Raw genomic sequence first — 25,730 nt, forward strand, 5'->3', positions numbered from 1 at the left:
CAGCCGCCTCCGTTGCTCAGCTTGTTTTATCCCTCCTGCTTGTAACAATAAACCTTTTTACGTGCATTTGTAACTCCTGTCTCCACACTTATGTTGCCTCCCGTGTATGTACATAGTGGTCGTTTGGGGTCGTAACAACCACCATCTTCGCTCTGGTAGCTGAGGTAACCATGCAATGAAAAAGTGAGTTTTGCATAATATGTCCCCTTTAACTCTTACACTTTCATATTATCATAGCAGGCCTATACTCACTTCAATACTGTCACACAGCTGCTGCCTGTTCACAAGCTGCGCGTCTGAACGCACCACACCGCGGCCGGGGCGCGTGCGCAGCAGCGGATAATTGAAATGGCGCATGTGGCCGCGGGCGGCGGGAGCGGCAGGATGCGTGACGACTGACGTCACTGGGCTGCGGGGCCGCGGGCAGGTTCGATGCCGCTCAGAGAGACAGAGAGGGAATGAGGGAGGAGAGGAGAGGGAGAGAAACGTGCAGACACCGGGAGGCTCGGTTCGCGGAGCGGTGGCGGAGCGAACTGAGCAGCGGAGCGAACTGAGCGAACTGAGCGAACTGAGCGAACTGAGCGAACTGAGCGGCACTCTGCGGATCAGAGACGAGTCAGGACGGGAGACAGGAACCTAATCCTGGTCCTGGGGGGTGAAGACAGATCCCCGCGGGGGGGAGGAGCAGGGCCCGCCCCCTCACACACACACACACACACACACACACACACACACACACACACACACACACACACACACACACACACACACACACACACACACACACACACAGCGCGGAGCAGCAGCAGCCGGATCAGTCGCTCTGAGCCGGGGAGCAGCGGAGTCAGACCCGGTCCTCATGTCCTCAGTGTCGGTCTCCTCTCAGGTAACAACCCGCTCTTTCTGCTCAATATTATTATTATTATTATTATTAATAATAATCACATGATTGACATGGTTGAGCTCGGTGCTGTGGAGGATGAACAGAACTCCGGTCTGAGCCTCGGTCTGTAGCTGCCGGAGCTCCGAGGTGCAGATAGAAGACTAGAAACTAGAAACTGACTCATCTAGTAACTCTGGAGGATTCAGGTCAGTTATAACAGACAGAATTATAGCCTAATAGACAGAGAACTGAGCTCAACCGGACTGTGTGACTGCGTTGTTTAATCATGTTTTCCTGAAATGTGTGATTGTATTTTATTTGAGTCTTGTGTGATGTGCAACTGAGCTGTGTGTGTGTGTGTGTGTGTGTGTGTGTGTGTGCGCTTGGCCAGGTCACTGTTGGAAAAGAGGTTTTAAATCTCAATGAGTCTTTTACCTGGTTAAATACAGGAGATTGATTGATTGAATTGAACTTTTCCTGCCGGTTCGCCGAGATGTTCGCTCGCTGTGTGTGTGTGTGTGTGTGTGTGTGTGTGTGTGTGTGTGTGTGTGTGTGTGTGTGTGTGTGTGTGTGTGTGTAGGTCGTCGTGGTGCGTTCAGGGTCCGGCTCAGTCTGTGCAGGTTCAGCTGCTGTAACTAACTAACGTGTCGGTGGATCAGATCAGATCAGCACAGACCTGCTGCAGTCTGTTGTTGTTACCCTCATGCCCCTGATCCCCCCCCCCCCCCCACACACACACACACACACACACACACAGAGTCTGGCCCGGGGCTGAGGGTGTGTGTGTGTGTGTGTGTGTGTGTGTGTGTGTGTGTGTCCTCGGGGCAGAGCCTCCTGTTCACCTTTCATGCTTCACAGCTCTTATTCACAATGCAGAGACTTTGTGTCACTTCCTGTATGACGGGGGGGGGGGGGTAAATAGGCCTACTTCATGCATAAATACTTCAGTAATACCCAGTACAACAAAACTATCTAACTAAACTAAATGTCAATGCTTCTCAATGGTCTCTTTTTCTGGAAATTTTACCACTTTTCTAGCTCTACTTTTTACTATTTTTTCTTTAAAGCAGAAGTAAGTGATATATTTGTGTTAATCTAAGTCTTAAATAGTTGTATCTTCCGACAGCAATCACTTCTATAGAGTGTTTGGTCTGAAACACGGGTCTGTCAGTCACTCTGCTCTGCTCTGAGCCCAGGAGAAAACTTTCCTTGTATCCTACAACCTTTATCCAATGAGGAGAGAGAACGGCATAAAGGGGCAGTCCTCTCTGTGTGTGCAGCCAAGGGATGCGCCTGAATGTGGTGACGTAGGGACGAGGACCAATAGATCCATGACGAGGGCGGGGGCTGCTAACTCCATCTGCTGACAGGAAGTTAGACAAAACCACCGGATCGCTGACTGCTGCTTTAAAGAAATGTTACCCCATTTTGTCTTATTGTTTGCCCCCCCTCCTTTTTTTGGAGAGAAATTTTACCACATTTTGCTATGATTCTTGAGTAATTTTACCAGTTTCTACTATTTTTACTGAGAAATTTTACCAGATTTTTCTAAAAAAAAAAAAATCTTACCACTTTTTTCTAGAAATGTTTCAACTTTTTGGAGAGGCACCCGTGTGCAGGGACCAGGGCGCCGCCATTAGCTCAGCTGATCCACACCGGAAGTCACGACCGGAAGTTGCTCTTCTTCGTGTATATTATTTCTATGTTATTCTAAGAACCCCCCCCTCTCTCTGGCCTGTCTAGCCTCTACCTGCTCTTTTTACTAAACTTAACCAACTCCTTTCTTCATTGCCTAACCCTAACCAAAGCATCCACCAACCACATTTCATTTATTTTTTCTCTCTCCTGGTCTGCTGTCAGCAGGAGCGGCGCTAGCCGTTAGCCGCTAGCAGTTAGCCGTTAGCAGCGTTTTTTAATAACTCAATAACTTAATAAACGATCCATGCAAAAAAATATTTAGTAGCTCAATCATGTTGTAACTAAGATATCCGCTGGAAAACAATATTTTATTATGGACCATTGAGTTACTGAGTTGTTTTTCTTATCTACATAGAAATGATACACATGAAGAAGAGCAACTTCCGGTCGTGACTTCCGGTCTGGATCTGGGCTAATGGCGGCGCCCTTGTCCCTGCATACGGGTACTCTTGACTTTTTTGGGAGAAATTGTACCACTTTTTCTCCAAAAATTTCTCTATACTCTTTCAAAAATGTAGCTACACCTAATTTAAAGGTACATTGACTGTTTGTGTATTTCTGGTGTTTTGTCCAATGGGGGTCCGTGGTCTAGTTTGTGTCAGTTTTGGGTCCTTGATATAAAAAGTTTGAGGCACAGACTACACTGCTGACAGAGAGGATTCTGGGAGATGTAGTCTGCTCAGGTGTGTGTGTGTTCTGACCTCTGACCTGTGTGTGTGTGTGTGTGTGTGTGTGTGTGTGTGTGTGTCAGGAGGGGCGGAGCTTGTCCAGGATGTCGGTGAGCCGCTCCCCCGTGTCTCCCATGGCGACGCAGCAGCAGCAGGGCATCCCATCGCCGGCCCAGCTGACCAAGGCCAACGCCCCCGTGCACATCGACGTGGGGGGGCACATGTACACCAGCAGCCTGGCCACGCTCACCAAGTTCCCCGAGTCCCGGTCAGTCCAGCACAGACACCGTTACTACCCACAATGCCTTTCACCTGTTCATTTTTTATTTTATTTTGATGTTTATTTAACAGGGACGATACATACTGTACAACATCGCCACAAAGAATGAAAAATGCGATGCAGACAAGACGTCTAGCTTCAAACTCAACATCTTTCCAAGAATATTTGTCTTATTTCTTGTCAAAATGTCTCATTTCTAGTCAAAACTAATCTCATTCTACTTAAAATAAGACTCATCACCTAAAACTTAGCTTGTTTTTAGATCATTTTCACTTGTTTCAAACTAATTTTCACTTGAAATAAGTAGAAAAATCTGCCAGTGAAAGTAAGTTTCTTGTGTTTGTAATAAGGAAGAAAAACTTGCTCCACTATCAGATTTTTCTACTTATTTCAAGTGAAAATCTGCTTGAAAGAAGTAAAAAGTGTCTAAAAACAAGCTGCTTTTAATGTGATGAGTCTTATTTTAAAGTAGAATGAGATTTGTTTTGACTAGAAATAAGACAAATATTCTTGCTAAGATACTTGAGTTTTTGCAGTGTAATGCAGCATTAGCATCAAAACAAAGAAGATAATAAATACATGATAAATAATAATAAATACATGATAATACATACGTAGTCTAAGAAAAAAAAAAAAGAGGAAAAGTTAGGGGGAGGGGCCCACTTTAGTATTCTTTAAGGGGGCCCAGAATTCCTAGCAACGGCCCTGGCTGCAGCTACTGGTCAGGCTACAGAAGGATAAAAGACACTGAATACCGTTACAATAAGTGCAGTAATACAAATACAGTGAATAGATATCATGAATAAATAAACACCTGTGACGCAGCGCAGACAGACAGTGAACCGTGTGTGTGTGTGTGTGTGTGTGTGTGTGTGTGTCTGTGTGTGTGTGTCTGTGTGTGTGTGTGTGTAGCATCGGCCGGCTGTTCAGCGGCACCGAGCCCATCGTGCTGGACAGTCTGAAGCAGCACTACTTCATCGACCGGGACGGGGAAGTCTTCCGCTTCATCCTGAGCTTCCTGAGGACCTGCAGACTGCTGCTGCCTGACGACTTTAAGGTACAAAACTATAAAACTATAAAACTATAAAACTACAAAACTATAAAACTATTAAACTATTAAACTACTAAACTAAGACTAGAAAACTGAAATAAAACGACCTGCAGGGCAGCAGAATGCAGCCTCTAAATAACACATTATCTGCAGAGAAACTCCTTCATTTCACCAATATTTAGTTCTGATAGGCTAGTGCTATTCCCCTCTGAGTCCGGGGTTAGCTGTTATCAACATCCGGGGTCTGTAGGTTGACCTACTGACCTCTGACCTGGATGATGCAACTCTTACCAAGAATATTTGTCTTATTTCTAGTCAAAACGGATCTCATTATACTTAAAAGTAGCTTGTTTTTAGACACTTTTTACTTCTTTCAAGCAGATTTTCACTTGAAATAATTAGAAAAATCTGATAGTGGAGCAAGTTTTTCTTTCTTATTACAAGCACAAAAAACTTGCTTTCACTGGCAGATTTTTCTACTTATTTCAAGTGAAAATTAGTTTGAAACAAGTGAAAATGATTTAAAACCAAGTTCATTTATAGGTGACGTGTCTTATTTTGACTAGAAATTAGACATTTTGACAAGAAATAAGACAAATATTCTTGGTAAGATATTTGAGTTTTTGCAGTGTATCATCCAGGTCAGAGGTCAGTAGGTCAACCTACAGACCCCGGATGTTGATAACAGCTAACCCCGGACTCAGAGGGGAATAGCACTAGCCTATCAGAACTAAATATTGGTGAAATGAAGGAGTTTCTCTGCAAATAATGTGTTATTTAGACCCTGTAGACTCCATTATACGGATATACGCGCCTCTCGGCTGGAGCTCATTTCATCACAACCACTTGGAATGACACCAGAGTTATCTGGGGGAGGAGATGATCGGATTTTATGATAGAAATAAGGTCCAGAACGGAAATTATCCTTTAACACAATGCTAGCACAGGCTAATATGGTGCTAACACAGCGCTAACTGATCCACGTCCAGAACAACCTGATGTATTATCACTGTTACTAACATACTATCAGTGTTTTGAGCGGTTTGTGTCAAACAGCAGAGGAGACAAACAGACTGTGATTGACAGCTGGAGGGGTAGGGGGGCAGGGGGGGGGGGGCAGAGCTCCAGGTCAAACAGCTCATTAGCATCGTCGTCTTCGTTAGCCTCAACAAACACACACTCCTTTAACTCTGCACAGTCTGACGCTTTAATCAGCTCAGAGCCGCCGGCTGCAGCAGACGAGTGTGTTTTACTAAACCACTGTGTGTGTGTGTGTGTAACTGTGTGTGTCTGTGTGTGTCTGTGTGTGTGTGTGTGTGTGTATGTGTGTGTGTGTGTATGTGTGTGTGTGTGTGTGTGCAGCAGCATATTGCTTCCCTCTCATCTGGTTGTGTAGTTAAAGCAGCTCAGACTCTGTTTCTGTTTCTGCTGCTCAGGACGAAAACGGCCTGAAGACACAGCAGCAGCTCCGCTTTATAAAACACATCTATCCAGCCGGGGAGGGGGGGTGGGGTGGGAGGGTGTGTGTGTGTGTGTGTGTGTGTGTGGGGGGGGGCTGTGATAGAGCGTGAGGCCTGAGGCTGCAGCTCCTCATCAGGAGGCGAGTGGAGGAAAGAGCAGAAACAGGAGGAGGCTGAACTCAGATCAGCTGCTGCACAGACAGACAGGTCACAGGTCAGAGGTCAGAGGTCAACAGGGGGGGGGGGGGGTCTGCAGGTAAAGACTAGTCCTCCTCCTCTTCCTCTACTTCGTATCCCTCCGCCGGTTCCACTAGTTCCAGTCACTTCCTGTTAATTCAGTCCGAGTCCAGAGAGATTCTGATTCTGATCAGAACCAGTTCAGAGTCCAAACCAGATTCAAGTTTCTAACACTTCTTATGTTAAAGATTCAAAATTTTAATGTTTTTTTATTGTGGTTTTATCTCATTATATCCACATAAACCAGCTTATTATTATCTACATCCAGCGTCCACTAAAGCAGTGGTTCTCAACTGGTGGGTCGGGACCCAAAAGTGGGTCTAGACCCGTTCTGGATGGGTCGCGGACAGCTGGTCAAAAAAGTAAATAATATTTAATGCACATCTGATGTTGGACATGTCTTTTATTTTGAAAGGCACGAGACACGTGAACACATGCAGTTGTAATGCTCCTCCTCACTTTCTGATTATTTGCTCCATTTGCTCTGAATGCAAAGATCTCAGTTTCTTATTAATGTGGCCTGATGCAGTGAATCTGGTTTTGTTTTGTGGGTCTTTATTTTGTGCAATTTGATATTTATTCACTTTAGTGAACATGCTCTGAATGCAGAGATGCATTAGAAGTCAAATATATCCATTTTGTGCAGTTTGATATTTTTTTATTCACTTCCGTACATGCAGTTGTCATGGTAACTCCTCAGTTTCATTCATGTGCTCTGAAATGCACTTTGCTCAATAAAGAGCTAAATGAGTTTTTAAAGGCTTAAATTTTTTTTATAAAAGTGGGTCGCGACTTAATGACCATGGGAAAATGTGGAGCCCAGAGTGAGACTAGTTGAGAACCGCTGCACTAAAGGGCATTCACACCAAGGCTATGTTACGTTTACACAGAAACGATCTGAAAAGAAAACGCAAAAGTTGCGTTGCGTTCTCACTTTTTATTTCACGTTTAGACGAGCGTTTTTGGGGTGTAGAGGTGGCGTCTGTGATGAAAACGCAGAGCAGACTTTTGTGTTTTCATCCTTTACATGGAGACACAACGGCAGAGCGTTTTTAAGATTTCCACTCCGGAGGGTGGTTTCACTTTTTTGCGTTTTCAAGCCCCAAAATGAAATGAAACGATGAAATATTTTGCCGTTTTCATCCGCAAGCGTTGTCGTGTAAACAGGGCCTAAATCTGTTATGTAACATCTGCAACACACTGAAGTTTTACCAACTCAGTATAAAACTTCAAGAAGGGAAATCTAAATGTTATAAATAGTGGTGCTGCAGTTGATCAGTGATCGGCACCAAGTGGTCGCTGATCGATCAATTTAAGTTCATTTTAAGTTAATCTGCGTCGTTGCAGAGGGAAGACGTTGGAACGACAGTTTCACCTTCAGATGTTCTCATTTTAAAAGAATGTGAATAGTGAAGTTGGTTCTGAGTCAGAATAAACAGGCCAAACTGAACAGGTTTCATCTGGTTTCACTGAGGTGGAGTGAACTAACCTTATAAAGGAGACACTTTCTGCCTCTTTTCCACCAATCAAAACAGTTCCCAGGTTCTTAAAGACAAAAGGATCAAACATCACAGCTCTGTCTGGTTTCAGTGTCTGTCCCTTTAAATGCTAATGAGCCGCTGATCACCAGGCCCCGCCCCCCTCTACAGGTCCTACACCCCCCCTACTCTCTATGTAGAGCAAATTTCCCTAACAAGTGTTATAAACTGACCACAGACTCTGGATAGCGATGCTAATTTCTGTTAGCCCGTCTATGGTGTTTTACATTATATGTTAGCATTAAGCTAGCGGACTTTATGCTTAGTTGTGACACTGGCTGTGTGTGTTTTGAACGTTGTTTCAAACTATGTGGGTTTGGATGGATTTTGAATGTTGGATGTTGTCTGCCCCCCCCCCCCCAGGACTTCCCCCAGCTGATGGAGGAGGCCCGGTTCTACCAGCTGACCCCCATGGTGCGGGAGCTGGAGCGCTGGCAGGCGGAGCGCGAGGCGCGGCGAGCGGCGCCCTGCGAGTGCCTGGTGGTGCGCGTGACGCCCGACCTGGGCGAGCGCATCGCGCTGAGCGGAGAGAAGGTCCTGATCGAGGAGGCCTTCCCCGAGACCGGAGACGTCATGTGCAACTCGCTCAGCGCCGGCTGGAACCTCGACCCCACACACGTCATCCGCTTCCCCCTCAACGGCTACTGCAGACTCAACTCTGTGCAGGTAAATCACAGGCCACGCCCCCTAGATCACAGGCCACGCCCCCTAGGCTGCAGGCCACGCCCCCTAGATCACAGACCACGCCCCATATGTCACATGCCACGCCCCCTAGACCACAGGCCACGCCCCCTCAACCCCACCCACGTCATCCGCTTCCCCCTCAACGGCTACTGCAGACTCAACTCCGTGCAGGTAGGAGTCAGAGGCCACGCCCCCTAGGTCACAGGCCACGCCCCCTAGGCACACACACCTGTACACACCTGTACACACCTGCACACTGGTGTGGACCAGTCTGATCCAGGTCCTGAGTGTTAAAGCAGAAGTAAGTGATATATTTGTGTTAATCTAAGTCTTAAATAGTTGTATCTTCCGACAGCAATCACTTCTATAGAGTGTTTGGTCTGAAACACGGGTCTGTCAGTCACTCTGCTCTGCTCTGAGCCCAGGAGAAAACTTTCCTTGTATCCTACAACCTTTATCCAATGAGGAGAGAGAACGGCATAAAGGGGCAGTCCTCTCTGTGTGTGCAGCCAAGGGATGCGCCTGAATGTGGTGACGTAGGGACGAGGACCAATAGATCCATGACGAGGGCGGGGGCTGCTAACTCCATCGGCTGACAGGACGTTAGGCAAAACCGGATCACTTACTTCTACTTTAAGTAACCATGGACACCCCCCCCCCCCCCCCCGGTTCTGGATCAAAGTTTTCCTGATCCCACTAAAAGGTTCTGATCAACACAAACTGAGGGTTTGATCCAGATTAAAACAGAGACTGGATCACGTGGTCTGGTCTGGTCTCAGGATCAAAAACACATTTTCGAGATTTGATTAAAGCTTTTGAACACCTGGACCTGGTGATGAACAGATTCAACCATGAACAGAAAAGAGTCATTTATTTATAAACCTTTAGAAAATGTTTAACATGTAAATAGTTAACCACTGGAGGTTAGAGATCAATAATGGATCAGTCGTCATCAGAAAAGTTCAGAGGTTTGTTCTGTTGTTCAGGTGTAAAACATGTTTTTCTGGGCTAAATGATGCGTTTGAGTGCTGTGGGAAATGTTGCGTTGGTTTTGAACACATTTTCAAGATTTGATCCAGAATCTGATCACCTGGACCTGGTTCTGACCCGTCCTGTGTCTCCTCCTCCTCCTCAGGTTCTGGAGCGTCTCTTCCAGAAAGGCTTCAGCATCAAGGCGTCGTGCGGCGGCGGCGTCGACTCCTCCCAGTTCAGCGAGTACGTGCTGAGTCGTGACCTGCGGCTCGGCCCGTCCGTCACCAGCACCCCGATCCGGATCAAACAGGAACCTCTGGACTGAGCCAAGCCGGACCGGACCGGACCGGACTGAGCCGAGCCAGACTAGACCGGACCGGACCGGAGCTCTGCTGAACAGACTCTGTTTTTCTACCTGTCACATATTTAAGTGTTTTTCTAAGGCGGCCATTTTGACCTGTATATTTAATGTTAGTGACTCTTTTCCATTTGTACAGATGTTATTGATTATTGGTGATTGATTAAAGGGTCAATCAGACTCCACAGGGTACAGATGTATTGATTATTGATTAAAGGGATGTGCCAACATTTTTTTTGTGTGTGTCTGCCTCACTCCCGAGTCCATGACCAGCAGATAGACACCATCCTTTCGACTGTGCTGCAGTAACCATGGAGATAGAGCCGTATCGCCTGTAATTAGCTTAGCTCAAACACTGGAAGTGTATGGGTAGTGTTAGCCTGCCTCCTACCTAAAGTCGCTAATTAGCTTAGCTCAAACACTGGAAGTGTATGGGTAGCGTTAGCCTGCCTCCACCTAAAGTCGCTAATTAGCTTAGCTCAAACACTGGAAGTGTATGGGTAGTGTTATCCTGCCTGCTACCCGAGCTGAAATCAGCAGTCAGAAGCTGATTTCATTTTAGCTCTAAACTCTGTAAATATATTTATCCACATTTCAAACATGTTTAGGTGAGAAAGTAGCCGTTTAGATCAGCAGTGTGTCGTTACTTTGTATAAATACCAGCTTTGTTCGGACAAATTTGGCGCTACTCAAGCTAGCCATGGTGACCAACGGTTACTTTCACAAAATAAAACACCCGTTGCCCTTTACATACAGAAAACCATGACGATAGAATTTGTGCTTTTACTTTGAAACAGGAAGCTAACCTACCCTCGATGTAGCTAGCTTGAACCAAAATAAACCGTCTTTGCTTGAACCCTCCGTTTTGACCGATCTCGTCCCGTTAGCGGCATTTGACCGCTCAAGATGCCTTACCGGAGAGTTTTGTCAGCTCTGAGACGAAGATCGGCCCACCGGTTTCCCTTTAGAGTGAGAGGGACCTGTGTGCAGGGACATGGGCGCCGCCATTAGCCCAGCTGATCCATACCGGAAGTCACGATCGGAAGTTGCTCTTCTTCGTCTCTCTCTGGCCTGTCTAGCCTCTACCTGCTCTTTTTACTAAACTTAACCAACTCCTTTCTTCATTGCCTAACCCTAACCAAAGCACCCACCAACGACATTTCATTTATTTTTTTTCTCTCTCTCTCCTGGTCTGCTGTCAGCAGGAGCGGCGCTAGCCGTTAGCCGTTAGGCGTTAGCCGTTCGGCGCTAGCTGTTAGCCGTTAGCAGCGTTTTTTAATAACTCAATAACTTAATAAACGATCCATGCAAAAAAATATTTTATAGCTCAATCATGTTGTAATTAAGATATCCGCTGGAAAACAATATTTTATTATGAACCATTGAGTTACTGAGTTATTTTTTTTATCTACATAGAAATGATACACACGAAGAAGAGCAACTTCCGGTCGTGACTTCCGGTATGGATCTGGGCTAATGGCGGCGCCCATGTCCCTGCATACGGGTACTCTTGTTTAGAGTTGCTGAAGAGTTTCTCTGATGACTTTAGGTGGAGGCAGGCTAACACTACCTATACACTTCCAGTGTTTGAGCTAAGCTAATTAGCGACTTTAGGTGGAGGCAGGCTAACACTACCTATACACTTCCAGTGTTTGAGCTAAGCTAATTAGCGACTTTAGGTGGAGGCAGGCTAACACAACCTATACACTTCCAGCGTTTTAGCTAAGCTAATTAGCGACTTTAGGTGGAGGCAGGCTAACACTACCCATACACTTCCAGCGTTTGAGCTAAGCTAATTAGCGACTTTAGGTGGAGGCAGGCTAACACTACCTATACACTTCCAGCGTTTGAGCTAAGCTAATTAGAGACTTTAGGTGGAGACAGGCTAACACTACCCATACACTTCCAGTGTTTGAGCTAAGCTAATTAGCGACTTTAGGTGGAGGCAGGCTAACACTACCCATACACTTCCAGTGTTTGAGCTAAGCTAATTAGCGACTTTAGGTGGAGGCAGGCTAACACTACCCATACACTTCCAGTGTTTGAGCTAAGCTAATTACGGCGATACGGCTCTATCTCCATGGTTACTGCACGCACAGTCGAAAGGATGGTGTCTATCTGCTGGTCATGGACTCGGGAGTGAGGCAATGCGGAAAAAAAATGTTGGCGTATCCCTTTAAAGGGTCAATCAGACTCCACAGGGTACAGATGTTATTGATTATTGGTGATGGATTAAAGGGCCAATCAGACGCCACACAGGGACCACCAGCTGCTTCTGCATCGTTTTCTTTATTCGTTTTTCTGCAAAGGTACAAACAGCTGTAAAATTGCATCGGGACCTGAAATGCGTCAGGTTCGATTCCGAGTGTAGGAAATATAAATAGTCGCAAAAATCATCATCATCGAGTCCTTCAGACGGGACGAGGCCGCGGCGAGGACGGCGGCGGCTGTGGCGGCGGCGGCGGCTGCTCCAGAACCAGACGACGAACCCAGAGAAACCAAAAGACACTTAAAGCGTTAAAAACCTTCAGCCTCGCAACAACTGCATCGTCTTCATCGCCATCGCCTGCTGCTGAGGTCGACGACGTGTCATAGGAACCAGTTACATCATCACACGGCGGCCGTGGGGGGGGCGGGGCAAAGGGAGCAGATGGGGCGGGGCTACAGGAGGGGGCGGGGCTACAGGAATGTCTGATGAACGTCGTTGTTGTGTTGTTGTTGTGTTGTTGAACGCAGCCTGAGGAGGAGAACCAGCTCCTTGACGGCGCCCGTGCGTTTTTTTATTTTAATTAATTAATTAACCTCTTAACGGTCTCTGAGTCACAGGTTCACGTCGCCACGGCAACAACGCCTCGGCCGGCCAGCTAGGCCACACCCACCCCCCTCCTCGGTGACATCATCACTTCCTCTGAACGTGCGACTCAGAGAGAGAAAGAGAAGAGAGAACAGAACGGATTCTTTGACCTTTGACCTTTCAAGTCGAGCGTCACCATGATTATAACACACACACACACACACACATTAAAACACACACACACGCACACACACACATGTTAAAACGATGGACCGTCTCCAATGGCAACGGCGGCGGGAAAGAAACAACAACAGGAAGTGACAGTGAGAGAGACGTCAGGGCTCAGAGAGACTTTCAAAGTAAAAGCAACAAGTTCATGTGAAGGGGGGAGGGGGGGGGGGGGGGGGCAGAGAGAAGGGGGGGGGATCGATGACATCACTTCCTGGTCGAGGAGCTGTCGGCCAATCACATGCAGGCTTGTGTGTGTCTGTCTGTGACGCCACAACTACAACAACAACAAAATGTAAAAACAGTCCGTGTCGTCGTCGGTCGTCATCTTCGTCGTCGTTGTTGCCGGCGGAAACCACTGTGCTGGGCGAACAAACATCCCATCATCGTCGTCGTTATCACACGCTGCCCGCCCAGGTGCACTGTGGGTAACGTAGTCCATCCTGAGCTCTGATTGGACGGAGAGCCACAGGGTCAAACTGAGTCTCTCGCCTGACGACAACCAACCAGTTAATCAACAAACCATAATAATTAATAATAATAATAATCAGTGAAGTAAAAAAAAAAACTCTGATATCTGATAGGTCTATCACGCTATGACATCACGCTATGACATCACGCTATGACATCACGCTATGACATCACGCTATGACATCACACTCAGTCCATGACGATGATGATGATGATGATCGGTGTATCAGCTGCTCCAGATGTGACGAAGCTCGTTTGTCCCACGGAGCGGCAGAGACCTCGAACGCCTCGGCACAGTCGCCACGGAGACGGCGGCTGAACGCAGCACGACGACGATGACGAGGAGGAGAGGAAGATGGAAAACTAGAAGCCAAAAGATTAAAGGAGGAGGAGGAGGAGGAGGAAGGAGAAGGAGGAGAGAGGAAGAGAGAGAGGAGGAAAAAGGAGGGAGGAAGAGGAGGAAGGAGGGAGGAGGAAAGGAGGAGAAAGGAGGAGGAGGAGGAAAAAGGAGGAAGGAGGAGGAGAAAGAGAAAGAAGGAGGAGAGAGGAAGAGGAGGTAGAGGAGGGAGGAGAAGCAGGAGGAAGGGGGAAGGAGGAGGAGGAAGGTGGAGTAGTAGTAGGAGGAGAGAGGAGGAATAAGAAAAAGAAGGAGGAGGAGTAAAAGTAGGAGGAAGAAGAGGAGCAGGAGGAGAGAGGAAGAGGAGGTGGAGGAGGGAGGAGGAGGAAGAGAAAGAAGGAGGAGGAAGAGGAAAGAGGAGGAGGAGAAAGGAGGAGGAAGATGAGGAGGGGGAGGAAGAGGAGGAGGAGAAAGGGGGAAGGAGGAGGAGGAGGAAGAGGAGGAATAAGAAAAGGAAGGAGGAGGAGTAAAAGTAGGAGGAAGAAGAGGAGGAGGAGAGAGGAAGAGGAGGAGGAGGTGGAGGAGAAGGGAGGAAGGAAGAGAAAGAAGGAGGAGGAGGAAGGTGGAGGAGTAGCAGTCAGTCCGTGGTCTACAGCAGCAGCAGCTCCTCTGCTCCTCCTCCTGCTGCTCCTCATTTGAGCAGGGCCTTGTAGAGCAGCAGCTCCTCTGCTCCTCCTGCTCCTCCTGCTCCTCCTGCTGCTCCTGCTCCTCCTGCTCCTCCTCATTTGAGCAGGGCCTTGTAGAGGAGCAGCGAGCGCGAGGTGGAGCGCTCCTGCTCCAGGCAGAAGATGAAGTCCCTGAGGTTCACTCGTGTGATTCGCTGACGGAGCTGCTGGCGGGAGGAGGAGCCGGAGGAGGAGCCGGGGCCCGAGCCGGACGCCACCTAGAGGAGGAGGAGGAGAGGAGGAGAGGAGGAGGAGGAGAGGAGGAGGAGAGGAGGAGAGGAGAGGAGGAGTTAGATCCTTCAGAATAAAGGTAGATATTTCTATAGGACGAATCTCCTTGTTGTTTACAACTACTTCCTGGTAGAAAACCAGCATGAGAACAATAGTGACGGACGAGAGTTTCACTATATTTATCTACTTTTTCATGTCACTATATCACCGTTTAGACTAATCTGATGTTTGTAAAGTTTATAAAACCAATGATTGGACAAACATTACTATTTCTGTGTGCATGTTTTTGTAATTAGTCATGGTTATCATAGATTAGCCGGGCTAACGGTTAGCTACCTGTTTAACTTTAATAACTCAGTGACTCAATAAACGCTCCATGAAAAAATATTTTCTCCAGCGGATATCTGAGTTCCAACATGACTGAGCTAACTGGAGTAGTTTCATGTCGTGTCCCACAACGGGAGGGTTTTAACAGCTGACGTCCTGCTGTTAGCTTAGCTACCGCCGTTAGCTTAGCTGCTGCTGTTAGCTTAGCTACCGCCGTTAGCTTAGCTACCGTTAGCTTAGCTACCGTTAGCTGTCCCTGTCAGCTGCAGCCACTGATGCTTTCTAGACACCGTGATTCCCCCAAACTGAATAAATACAACACATAGCAACACAAAACACACACACAGGAATAGTAATGTTTCTTCAATCATTTCAGATTTGTCTAAACGGTGAAAAATATGATATATAGCTAAACTCTCGTTCGTTACTATTTATCTCATTCACATTACAGCTGGTTTTCTACCAGGAAGTAGAATGTAAACAACAAGGCGATTCGGTCTATTAAAGCTCCTTCAGAATAAAGGTAGATGTTTGTGTTAAAGCTCCTTCAGAATAAAGGTCTATGTTTGTGTTAAAGCTCCTTCAGAATAAAGGTAGATGTTTGTGTTAAAGCTCCTTCAGAATAAAGGTAGATGTTTGTATTAAAGCTCCTTCAGAATAAAGGTAGATGTTTGCATTAAAGCTCCTTCAGAATAAAGGTAGATGTTTGTGTTAAACCCTCATGAGTCCAGACCTGCAGCAGGAACCAGATCTCCACTCCCTCAGTCTCAGGTGTGTCTCACCTGAGGACAGGTAACACCCTGCCCTGCAGCCACACACACACACACACACACACACACACACACACACACACACACACACACACACACACACACACAGCTGCTCCCACACGTTCCCAGCACTCACACACTCCAGTGGTGTTCAGGGGCCGTGGGAGAAGTCAGGTGTGAACTCAGCTATTTCCATTTCTATATTAACATGAGGTTCGTTGACCTTTGACCTTTAACCACCATCAGTGCTAGAGCTGCAACTATTGATTAGTTTCATTATCAATTAATCTGTTGATTATTTAAACCATTAAAGGGATAGTATCATTTTTTTAAAGTGTGGTTGTATGATCTCCAAATAGCCCCTAAGTACTTTAATTGCAGTAGAAGACTCTCTGCACTCCTCCCGTTAGCAACGCCAGCCCATAATAGCCCTGCCCAGAGATTTACAACATACAGTGTTGTGAACAGACCCAAAGAAACGGCCTATTTTCACGGCCTAAAAGAGGTTTTACCTGAAAAATAAATACACAGTTCCATTGTTCACTATAATATAATTTTTTCCAGCAGGAAAAACACAGTTTTTATTTGGACCTAACCAACTCACGTATCCCTCCGCCCAGGGTTAGCGCCCGCCGATCAGCAGTTGGTTAGGTCCAAATAAAAACTGTGTTTTTCCTGCACTTTGAAGGGCTGGAAAAAATTATATTATAGCAAACAATGGAACTGTGTATTTTTTTTCAGGTAAAACCTCTTTTAGGCCGTGAAAATAGGCCGTTTCTTTGGGTCTGTTCACAACACTGTATGTTGTAAATCTCTGGGCAGGGCTATTATGGGCTGGCGTTGCTAACGGGAGGAGTGCAGAGAGTCTTCTACTGCAATTAAAGTACTTAGGGGCTATTTGGAGATCATACAACCACACTTTAAAAAAATGATACTATCCCTTTAATCGATTAGCTGTTTGGTCAATAAAATGTTTAAAACTGTAGATCAACATTTACTTCCACTGTCTCAAACTCTGGGGGCAGAATGCCTCCATGGGGGGGGGGGGCTCTAGGTTTAACCCTGTGTGTTCTGACTCACAGGTAAAGAATGAAGCTCCAGGTCCACACCTGAACACACACACACACACACACACACACACACACGGACACACACACACACACACAGATCTCTGCTCCAATCACAGCACAGATAAACTATAATCAATAATCGGTGAACAGGAGTTTTTATATAAACATTATACGTTCAATATTTTAATTATCTTCTAAGAGTTTTATTTTTTTATTTTTTATTTTTTTTTAATCCTTGTGTTTCCATGGCAACAGAGTTACTGTAAAAACAACCGCCAGCCCCGATCGATCGGTCGGCCGATCAGCAGCCAATAATAATAATAATAATAATCAATGAGATGTCGTCGTCCTCGGTCACAGCTGCATCGCTCACATTTCCCACAATCCATTGCCCCTGAAATGTTGGATTACCACCCCCCCCCCCCCTTCTAACCCCCCCAACCAAAACCCCCCCCTCCCCCCCCCAACACACACACACACACACACACACTCCCCCGAAACTATGCTGCCTTTGTTTGTGAGGCTGCGGGCCGAGCCTCAGGCTGGATGTGTGTGTGGGAGGGGGGGTTGTAATGTGTGTGTGTGTGTGTGGGAGGGGGGAGGGGGGGGGTGGGGCCTGAGCACGAGGCAGGACCCCCCAGGCCATGCCCCCCCTCCCACAGAGTCTATGGCCCCGGGGGGAGGGGGGGGGGTGGTGGCTGCAGGCTCAGACTGACCCCCTTCACTCAGAACTACTCACACTCACTACACAGTGTGTGTGTGTGTGTGTGTGTGTGTGTGTGTGTGTGTGTGTGCAGTCAGTCAGGGCGTCAGGGAGCAGTGACATCATCACTCTGGCGGTGGCGCCCCCTGCTGATTGGACGGAGGCTGCAGGTTTATTATCTTATTAAGTTAAAGGGATAGTATCATTTTTTTAAAGTGTGGTTGTATGATCTCCAAATAGCCCCTAAGTACTTTAATTGCAGTAGAAAACTCTCTGCACTCCTCCCGTTAGCAACGCCAGCCCATAATAGCCCTGCCCAGAGATTTACAACATACAGTGTTGTGAACAGACCCAAAGAAACGGCCTATTTTCACGGCCTAAAAGAGGTTTTACCTGGAAAAAAATACACAGTTCCATTGTTAACTATAATATGATACTATCCCTTTAAGTTTATATTCAGTTTTTTTTACTCTGGGGCAGACAGTCACCAGGGCGGGGGCTGTGTTAACGCTGCAAACCCCCCCACCCCCCCCCCTCTCCCCCCCACCGTCACTTCTCAGAGATCTCATCTCCTCCATGTGAACAGCAACATTGAAAACTTTCCTGCTGCATTTATATCGCCACACCTTTTAATGCTGATGTTATTAATGTGCAATGTCCCTTTAAAATGAAACACATTATTAAACAGAAAAGTGTCGTCAAGCAGCCAGAAAATGTCTGTTATAAAGAAATGAATGTGCTGTTTGGTTCTGTTCAGTCCCGTCCTCCCTAATTAAACCAATATCATAGAATTTACTTCATATTTTTAGACAAAGTTCATTTTCACCATAAATTCACTAACGAAACCTCGTGTTTCTGCCGTTTAGAAATAAATCTAACACAACATCAACACAACAAGGACAAAGACTCTGGAGTTGTGTTGTATATAACTCTGTGTTGTTTTCTACTCGTGTGTGTTATGAGGAGCTGGACCTTCAAAATAAAACACAGATGGTAAAAACTAAACTAAAACAACACGGAGGCCGTTTTCCCAGAATGCCACAGTTTCAGCTCAGTGCAGATCAAACTTTGTTCACTGTGATTTTATTTTGAAAGGGTGTTAGCCCCTCCCCCTGAGCGGCTGCTCTGAGTCGAGGCTTTTGCTTTGAAGGCTTCAGGTGAGAGTTCCTATCCACCACTTTATTTTCCCATGATCCATTGCGTCACACCACAACGGAAGTGGGTTTTAGTAGCATTCTAGCGAGCGGCTAACTGGTAGCGTTAGCCACTGGTTCTAGCGAGCGGCTAACTGGTAGCGTTAGCCACTGGTTCTAGCGAGCGGCTAACTGGTAGCGTTAGCCACTGGTTCTAGCGAGCGGCTAACTGGTAGCGTTAGCGGCTAACTGGTAGCGTTAGCCACCGGTTCTAGCGAGCGGCTAACTGGTAGCGTTAGCGGCTAACTGGTAGCGTTAGCGGCTAACTGGTAGCGTTAGCCACCGGTGTAGGCACCAAATGTGGGGGCTCCGGGCTGCCAAAACCGTTGTGACTAAATCTGATGTTTGTTAAGTCTAGAAAACGAATTATTGAACAAACATTACTATTTCTGTGTGCATGTTTTTGTGATTAGTCATGGTTATCATAGTTGTTAGCTTCGCTGCTGCTGACAGCTAACAGTAGGAGCTAAGCTAACATCAGGACGTCAGCTGTTAAAACCCTCCCGTTGTGGGACACGACATGAAACTACTCCAGTTAGCTCAGTCATGTTGGAACTCAGATATCCGCTGGAGAAAATGATATAAAAATAAAAATGATATAGTGACGTGAAAATGTGACATAAAGCTAAAACCTCGTCCGTATTGTTCTCATTAAAATGAGGTGATGATTATAAATAAAGTCGTCACGGCCGATGTCTATCAACCAGTCTATGCTGTCAACAATACGGTGGAACGTTGCTACGGTGGAATGGATCGTCATGGCAACACCCAGCGCCATTCTCCGGAAAGTGGTGGATAGATTACACACAGCGGCCATCTTTGATTTCTGGACCCTCTGATTGGACGCGGTGTGATGTCAGTGTGATGTCAGAGTGATGTCAGAGTGATGTCAGAGTGACGTCAGAGCGGGGTCTCACCTCGGCCCCTCCCCCTCCTCCTCCCGGTGAGTCCATCTTGCGTTTCTTGCGCGGGCCGATGGCGGCGAGCGCCGTGAGGTTGGCGTCTCGTTGCCTCATCTGAGCCAGTTCCTGCTGCTGCATCTGAGCACAGAGACAACAGACACACAACAACACGGTTACACAACTAGATAACACACAACAACACGGTTACACAACTAGATAACACAACAACAGACCAACAACTGGAAACATTAAATATACATAGAAATAAATACAGATATATAAAATAAAATAAAGACTGAACCGACCTCCTTGGCCTTCTGCTTCAGACGAGCCTGTTCTGGATCTTCCTGTCTGGCTCGACTCTGGACACACAGAGGATCATCATATAACACTTTAATGTCTGTTATTGGTTGGCTTTTCAGAATAAAGTGTAGGTTTTCAGAATTAAGCGCAGGTTTGTTTTCAGAATAAAGCGCAGATAAAGCACAGGTTTTCAGAATAAAGCCAGAATAAAGCACAGGTTTTCAAAATAAAGCGCAGGTTTGTTTTCAGAATAAAGCGCAGCTAAATCGCAGGTTTTCAGAATAAAGAACTGCAGGTTTTCAGATCAAGGCAAGGCAGTTTTATTAGTATAGCCCGTTTTTACCACCAGTTTGTCTCAAAGGGCTTTACATCCCATCATAACAACATCCTCTGTCCTTAGACCCTCACATCCACTGAGGAAAAACTCCATGGAAAAACAGGGAAAAATTGGAGTAAAGCGCAGGTTTTCAGAATAAAGCAGTGCAGGTTTTCAGAATAAAGCGCAGGTTTTCAGAATAAAGCAGTGCAGGTTTTCAGAATAAAGCGCAGGTTTTCAGAGTAAGGCGCAGGTTTTCAGAGTAAGGCGCAGGTTTTCAGAATAAAGCGCAGGTTTTCAGAGTAAAGCGCAGGTTTTCAGAGTAAAGAAGCGCAGGTTTTCAGAATAAAGCGCAGGTTTTCAGAGTAAAGCGCAGGTTTTCAGAATAAAGCACAGGTTTTCAGAGTAAAGAGTGCTGGTTTTCAGAATAAAGCGCAGGTTTTCAGAGTAAAGCGCAGTCAGAATAAAGCGCCGGTTTACAGAATAAAACACAGGTTTTCAGAATAAAGTGCAGGTTTTCAGAATAAAGCGCTGGTTTTCAGAATAAAGCGCAGGTTTTCAGAATAAAGCGCAGGTTTTCAGAGTAAAGCGCAGGTTTTCAGAATAAAGAAGCGCAGGTTTTCAGAGTAAAGCGCAGGTTGGTTTTCAGAATAAAACGCAGGTTTTCAGAATAAAGCGCCAGCTGTCAGAATAAAGCGCAGGTTTTCAGAATAAAGCGCAGCTTTTCAGAATAAAGCGCAGGTTTTCAGAATAAAGCGCAGTCACCTTGGCAGCCTTGAGCAGCATCTCTCTCTCCTGCTCGTCCTTCCTCTGCTTCTCCATCCGCTCCAGCTGCTCAAAGAACCGGAGCTGAGACCGCACGTCTGTCGTCGCTTCATGCTGATCCTCATCCTGGAGGGGGGGGGGGGGCAGAGGGGGGGTTAAAGGGTCAAACTTGCTACAGAGCATCTTCAGACTGTCAGTACTGTAAACATATACCATCCAATTCTTGATAAATACATTTTACATCTTCCTGAAAAATGGAGAATATTTTGGAGTCGTGGTTGATGAAGTTGGTGAACTGGAGTCAATGTCTAGATGTAGCTAATATAGTATTAATGTATTATCAGATTTTAGTCTTGATAAACTACAGTAAGTTGTTCATTATCACTAATTGAAATTAGAAACACAACAAGTCAGTAGACATGTTGACGGCGACACTGCACACCAGGCTGCTGGTTCAGACTAGTTGGCTTTTTTTTTTTTTTTTTTTGCTGTGTTCAGGTCGGATTTAGGCCGAAAATTGACAATAAAAGACTGAGACTGGGACTGGGTCGGTTCTGGGCTTCAAACCAGGTCAGATATTAATTTTCTGCCCCATTGAGGTTTCTGTCTCTCTCCTCCAAGGGGGTTTATTTGTCCCAGGTAACCTCCCTCCTCCTCCTCCTCCTCCTCCCAGGTCAGATTTCTGACCAATGACAGAAGAGCTTGTTAGTGCATGACATTTGTTTACAACTTTGGACCAGTTGGGACTGTTACCATGGGAACACAAACAACCCATGTCAACCTATGTCAGACACATCTGTATAGATATACGTATATATTTTTATATTTCAATGAATCATGTTAATTCCAGCTATATAGATTATATATAGAATCATGTCCAACCCTGTAACTATGTAAATGTAGTTTTCCTGTTATCTACTGCTCCTCCGTCTTTATGGACTTTAATGTTAATAGTTGTGTTGTTTTGGGGACTACGGATGTAATTTACCACATGTGTTAAATCTGGTGTATTTACTGTGGGTACTCTAGTACTCACTGTCCTTTAATATGCACTGTCCCGACTAGATAAACTAATAAAGTAAAGTAAAGTAAAAAGAGAGAGAGAAGGAAACAGTTTTATCAGAACAAAGAAACGAACCAGGTGTGAAAACGACCTGAACCTGAACCGACACCAAGGTAGATATAGTAGCAGTAGGTCTACTCAGGTTGTGTGTCTCTGTGTGTGTGTCTCTCAGTGTGTGTGTGTGTGTGTGTGTGTGTGTGTGTGTGTGGTTGTGTTACCTTGCCCCCGTCTGCGCGGTGTTGTGCGACGGCCGACACCTTCTCCAGCAGCGAGCGCAGTCTGGTCTGAGTGGCGTGAGAGATGAAGTTCACCACGTCCAGAGGAACCTCGCTCACGCCCAGCTTCCTGGCTAAAGGTCAGAGGTCAAAGGTCACACAGAGGTCAAAGGTCACACAGGGGTCAGATCATCACATCACATCACATCTTTATTGTCTTATAGTCTGTTGATTGTGTGTCTTTCTTCTTTATCTTCACTGATGTTTTTAACCACATGGAGGTTTGCATTTGAATTTTGTTTATTAGTCCAGTCATTTTAGGCCTAAAAAGAGGGTCAACGTTAAACAAATTGCAACAGAAGCAAACTCAACTGGTTTTGTATCCTCAACATGTCCTGAATGAGGGGAAAAAAAGCCCAGAAGAATCCTATTAGGGGAAAGTTTAGAAAAACACCCAAACATATCCCATTAATATAAAAAAAATTTTCACGTGAATAGGGTAAAATTTTTAACCTTTAGATATCTCCATGAAAATTACTGAGTTGATTACTTACATTAAGACAAACAAAAAATGTATTACAAGTCTTTTGAAATTCTTTGTTAACATGAGCAAATTTGCATAAATTTGTATACATTTGCATAAATTCCACCGTTTTGACGGCACATGTGTATATGAAGTTGCTGTGGTGGTACCAGCATGAAAACTGGAATGAGTTGACTCCATCGGTCAACCGACAAGTTGACCATTTTAAATTTCAAGATGACTGCAATTTTTCAAGACAGCCACATCCTTAGTAGAGCAGGTATGACATGACATTTTTTTTTATTTGCGTATGAATGGGATATATTTGGGTCTTTTTCTAAACTTTCCCCTAATGGGATTCTTCTGGGCTTTTTTTCCCTCATTCAGGACATGTTGAGGATACAAAATCAGTGGAGTTTGCTTCTGTTGCAATTTGTTTAACCTTTTCTCATAAAATGACTGGACTATTTGTGACCCGTTCCATCAAAATGAGTCGGAAGTCGCAACGTTCTATTTTTAGATAATCAGCTGATAACATGGAAAACCCATAGAAAATCAAAAAAAATGTTTTACCCTAATTTCAAAGCAATGACATTCAAAACCAATCTCCCAAAGTTTCACAGTCCAGATAATTGAGAAAAGGCAGGTAAATGATGATTAAAGTCGACTTGCAACTTAAACCCTCTGAAAATGAGTGTTGCTTCGGTGCAAAACATGAAATATCTCCTGAACCGTTCATGATAGAGACGAGCTGTAAACTGCATCTGAATCGTGGGATTCTCCGCTTTCCGACGGTCATTGAATGGAGCCTCTATGACGAGAAGGGACGGGTACAGAAACAGATGCTAAACCGAGTAGCATCGACGCTAACAGAGCGTAGCATCGACGCTAACAGAACGTAGCATCGATGCTAAACCGAACGTACACGCTTGCACATGTTTTACAAAATGTCAACAAAACATGACAACTTCTGAACCGTTTATGATAGAAACGAGCTGTAAAAAGCATCTGAATTGTGAGATTCTCTGCTTTCCGAGGGTCATTGAATGGTGTCTCTATGACAACAAGGGGCCGTATAGGTTGTGTGTAATCACGTGGTACAGGAACAGATGCCAGAGTCACTGGCAAAAACTTTAACTGCAGTTTTCTCAGATTTTAGAACAGAATAAGAGAGTAGGAGATCGTAATTCAAATGGCCACATCTTGAAAACCATCAAATGTAGGACTCTGACTAGGGTGTCATTTTAAAGCTTATTTTCTAATCTTTCCATTGATACCAAAATCTCAACTTTGAAATTTGGGTCACTGTGACTCATTTTGATAAAACGGGTCACATAAAATGACTGGACTATTTACCCTGGTATGAATGACAATAAAGGAATTCAATTCAATTCAATTCAATTCAAACCCGTAGCCCGTCTCCGTGGCGACGTACCGGTGTCGAGGACGCGGCGGTGCAGCAGCCCCGTGGGCAGGAACGCCTCGTCTTTACAGGAGCGGATCTTCGTCCCCACCAGCTCCGAGCTGGTTGCTAGGATACGGGCGTTCTCCTCGTTGAGGTTGACGCCGGCCATGGACGCCACGTCGTTGATGTCATCGTCGTCTCTGAGGGGGGAGGGAGGGGCGAGGGGGGGTTACAACAACACTGAACTCATCCTCCACCACATGCACATTATGGGATGTCATCAACACTACACACTTCCCTCAGAACAGAGTTATGGGGAAACACTGTGTGTTTCTGCTGCAGCCAGAGTGAAACCCATCAACATATTGACTATATAACGACGTATTGTCCATATGTTGAAACATGAAATATGAAAGAAAAGGGAACTCTTTAATTTACAGGTCGTTAATCACGTGATAATGGATAGAAATAACAACTAATTGTGCAGTAATGCCTAGAAACAACCGTCCATTTCATAGTAATGTCGTGTAAAGAAATAACAATTCATTGCATCATAATGTCTAGAAAGTGTTTTACAGAAGAGCATCAGGGTCAACAACAGAGAAGTTTTAAGATTCTGAGATAAAAGTCAGACTTTATCTCAGAAAGAAAGAGTTTTTATCTTAAAATTGTAAAAAAAAAATAAAACGTTGGCCCTGATGCTCTTGTGTATGTTTTTCATAAAGGCTAAAGATGCTTTTCATGTTTAAAATTTTCGGGGAAAGGACACAGTTTTTCTCCACCAGGTCCTTAAAATTTACCGTTATTTCTGGACTATTTCTACATAATCAATTGTTATTTCTGCGATATTTCTCTACATTATTATGAAACTGACTGTTATTTCTAGACATTATGATGTAATTAACAGCCTGTGAATTAAAGAGTCACAGAAAAACCACAGAGTTTCTCTCTGGACATGAAGTTTGCTACGGTTCAGAGAGACGTGTTGATGAGGACATGAGGCCAGAAGCAGAACAGACTCATGTGTTGTTGTGTTTGTGTCCTCTTTGTAATTCTGTTTTTTTCTTTATTTATAGTCAAATGTATTTTTCCTAAGAACTGTAAATTGTAAAGTGTAACTGAAGCAAAGTGCTGTGTTGCTGATTCATTCTAGTTCTAATATGATAATAATAGTGAACCCAATGATTTTCTATGATCAAACACTGATTTATGTGGAAAGAAAAAAAAGATTCAAACCTAAAAGATAAAAAACAGTGTGTTACAGTGACAATAGCTTCTTATCAATGGAAAACAACTGTAATAGATTACATCATGTATTATTTATACTGTCGGTCTGGTGACTCTGGTTGTGTTTAGTTTATTTTATTTTACTTTCACTGGTGAACTGAACAGCTTCTTCCTCCTTCTCCTCCTGCTGCTGCTTTCAAACACAACGTTTATAGATTTGAATATTGGGACCTTATAACTCCTGTTATTGATTTGATATGTTTTTTTCTTTTTTTATATGTTCGAAATAAAGAAAAATCGATCAATCAATCGATATTATTACATCCTAACAGA

General features: G+C 45.1%; 2 protein-coding genes across 2 annotated transcripts in view; one reads left to right on the plus strand and one right to left on the minus strand.

Moving 5' to 3' along the window:
- Positions 1-798: 798 nt before the first annotated feature.
- Positions 799-9,962, plus strand: LOC146986656 (BTB/POZ domain-containing protein kctd15-like). The gene is made up of 5 exons (XM_085780661.1): positions 799-886; positions 3,333-3,517; positions 4,442-4,586; positions 8,179-8,481; positions 9,635-9,962. The coding sequence occupies exons 1-5, from the start codon at positions 860-862 to the stop codon at positions 9,794-9,796; spliced, it is 822 nt and encodes a 273-aa protein (XP_085636787.1). The 5' UTR covers positions 799-859; the 3' UTR covers positions 9,797-9,962.
- A 4,416-nt stretch (positions 9,963-14,378) lies between these two features.
- LOC146986657 (transcription initiation factor TFIID subunit 4-like) overlaps positions 14,379-25,730 on the minus strand; it is a 28,163-nt gene continuing 16,811 nt past the window's right edge. Inside the window, exons 11-16 of the mRNA XM_085780320.1 lie at positions 24,201-24,370; positions 22,246-22,376; positions 20,965-21,090; positions 19,886-19,942; positions 19,596-19,718; positions 14,379-14,602 (exon numbers count right to left, since the gene is read on the minus strand). Coding sequence (XP_085636446.1) covers positions 14,441-14,602; positions 19,596-19,718; positions 19,886-19,942; positions 20,965-21,090; positions 22,246-22,376; positions 24,201-24,370 — 769 coding nt within the window. The 3' untranslated portion in view covers positions 14,379-14,440. The remainder of the gene's footprint in view (positions 14,603-19,595; positions 19,719-19,885; positions 19,943-20,964; positions 21,091-22,245; positions 22,377-24,200; positions 24,371-25,730) is intronic.

This window comes from Trachurus japonicus, chromosome 6, assembly GCF_045865225.1.
Source record: "Trachurus japonicus isolate A0001 chromosome 6, Traja_1.0".
Classification (NCBI taxonomy): Eukaryota; Metazoa; Chordata; class Actinopteri; order Carangiformes; family Carangidae; genus Trachurus; species Trachurus japonicus.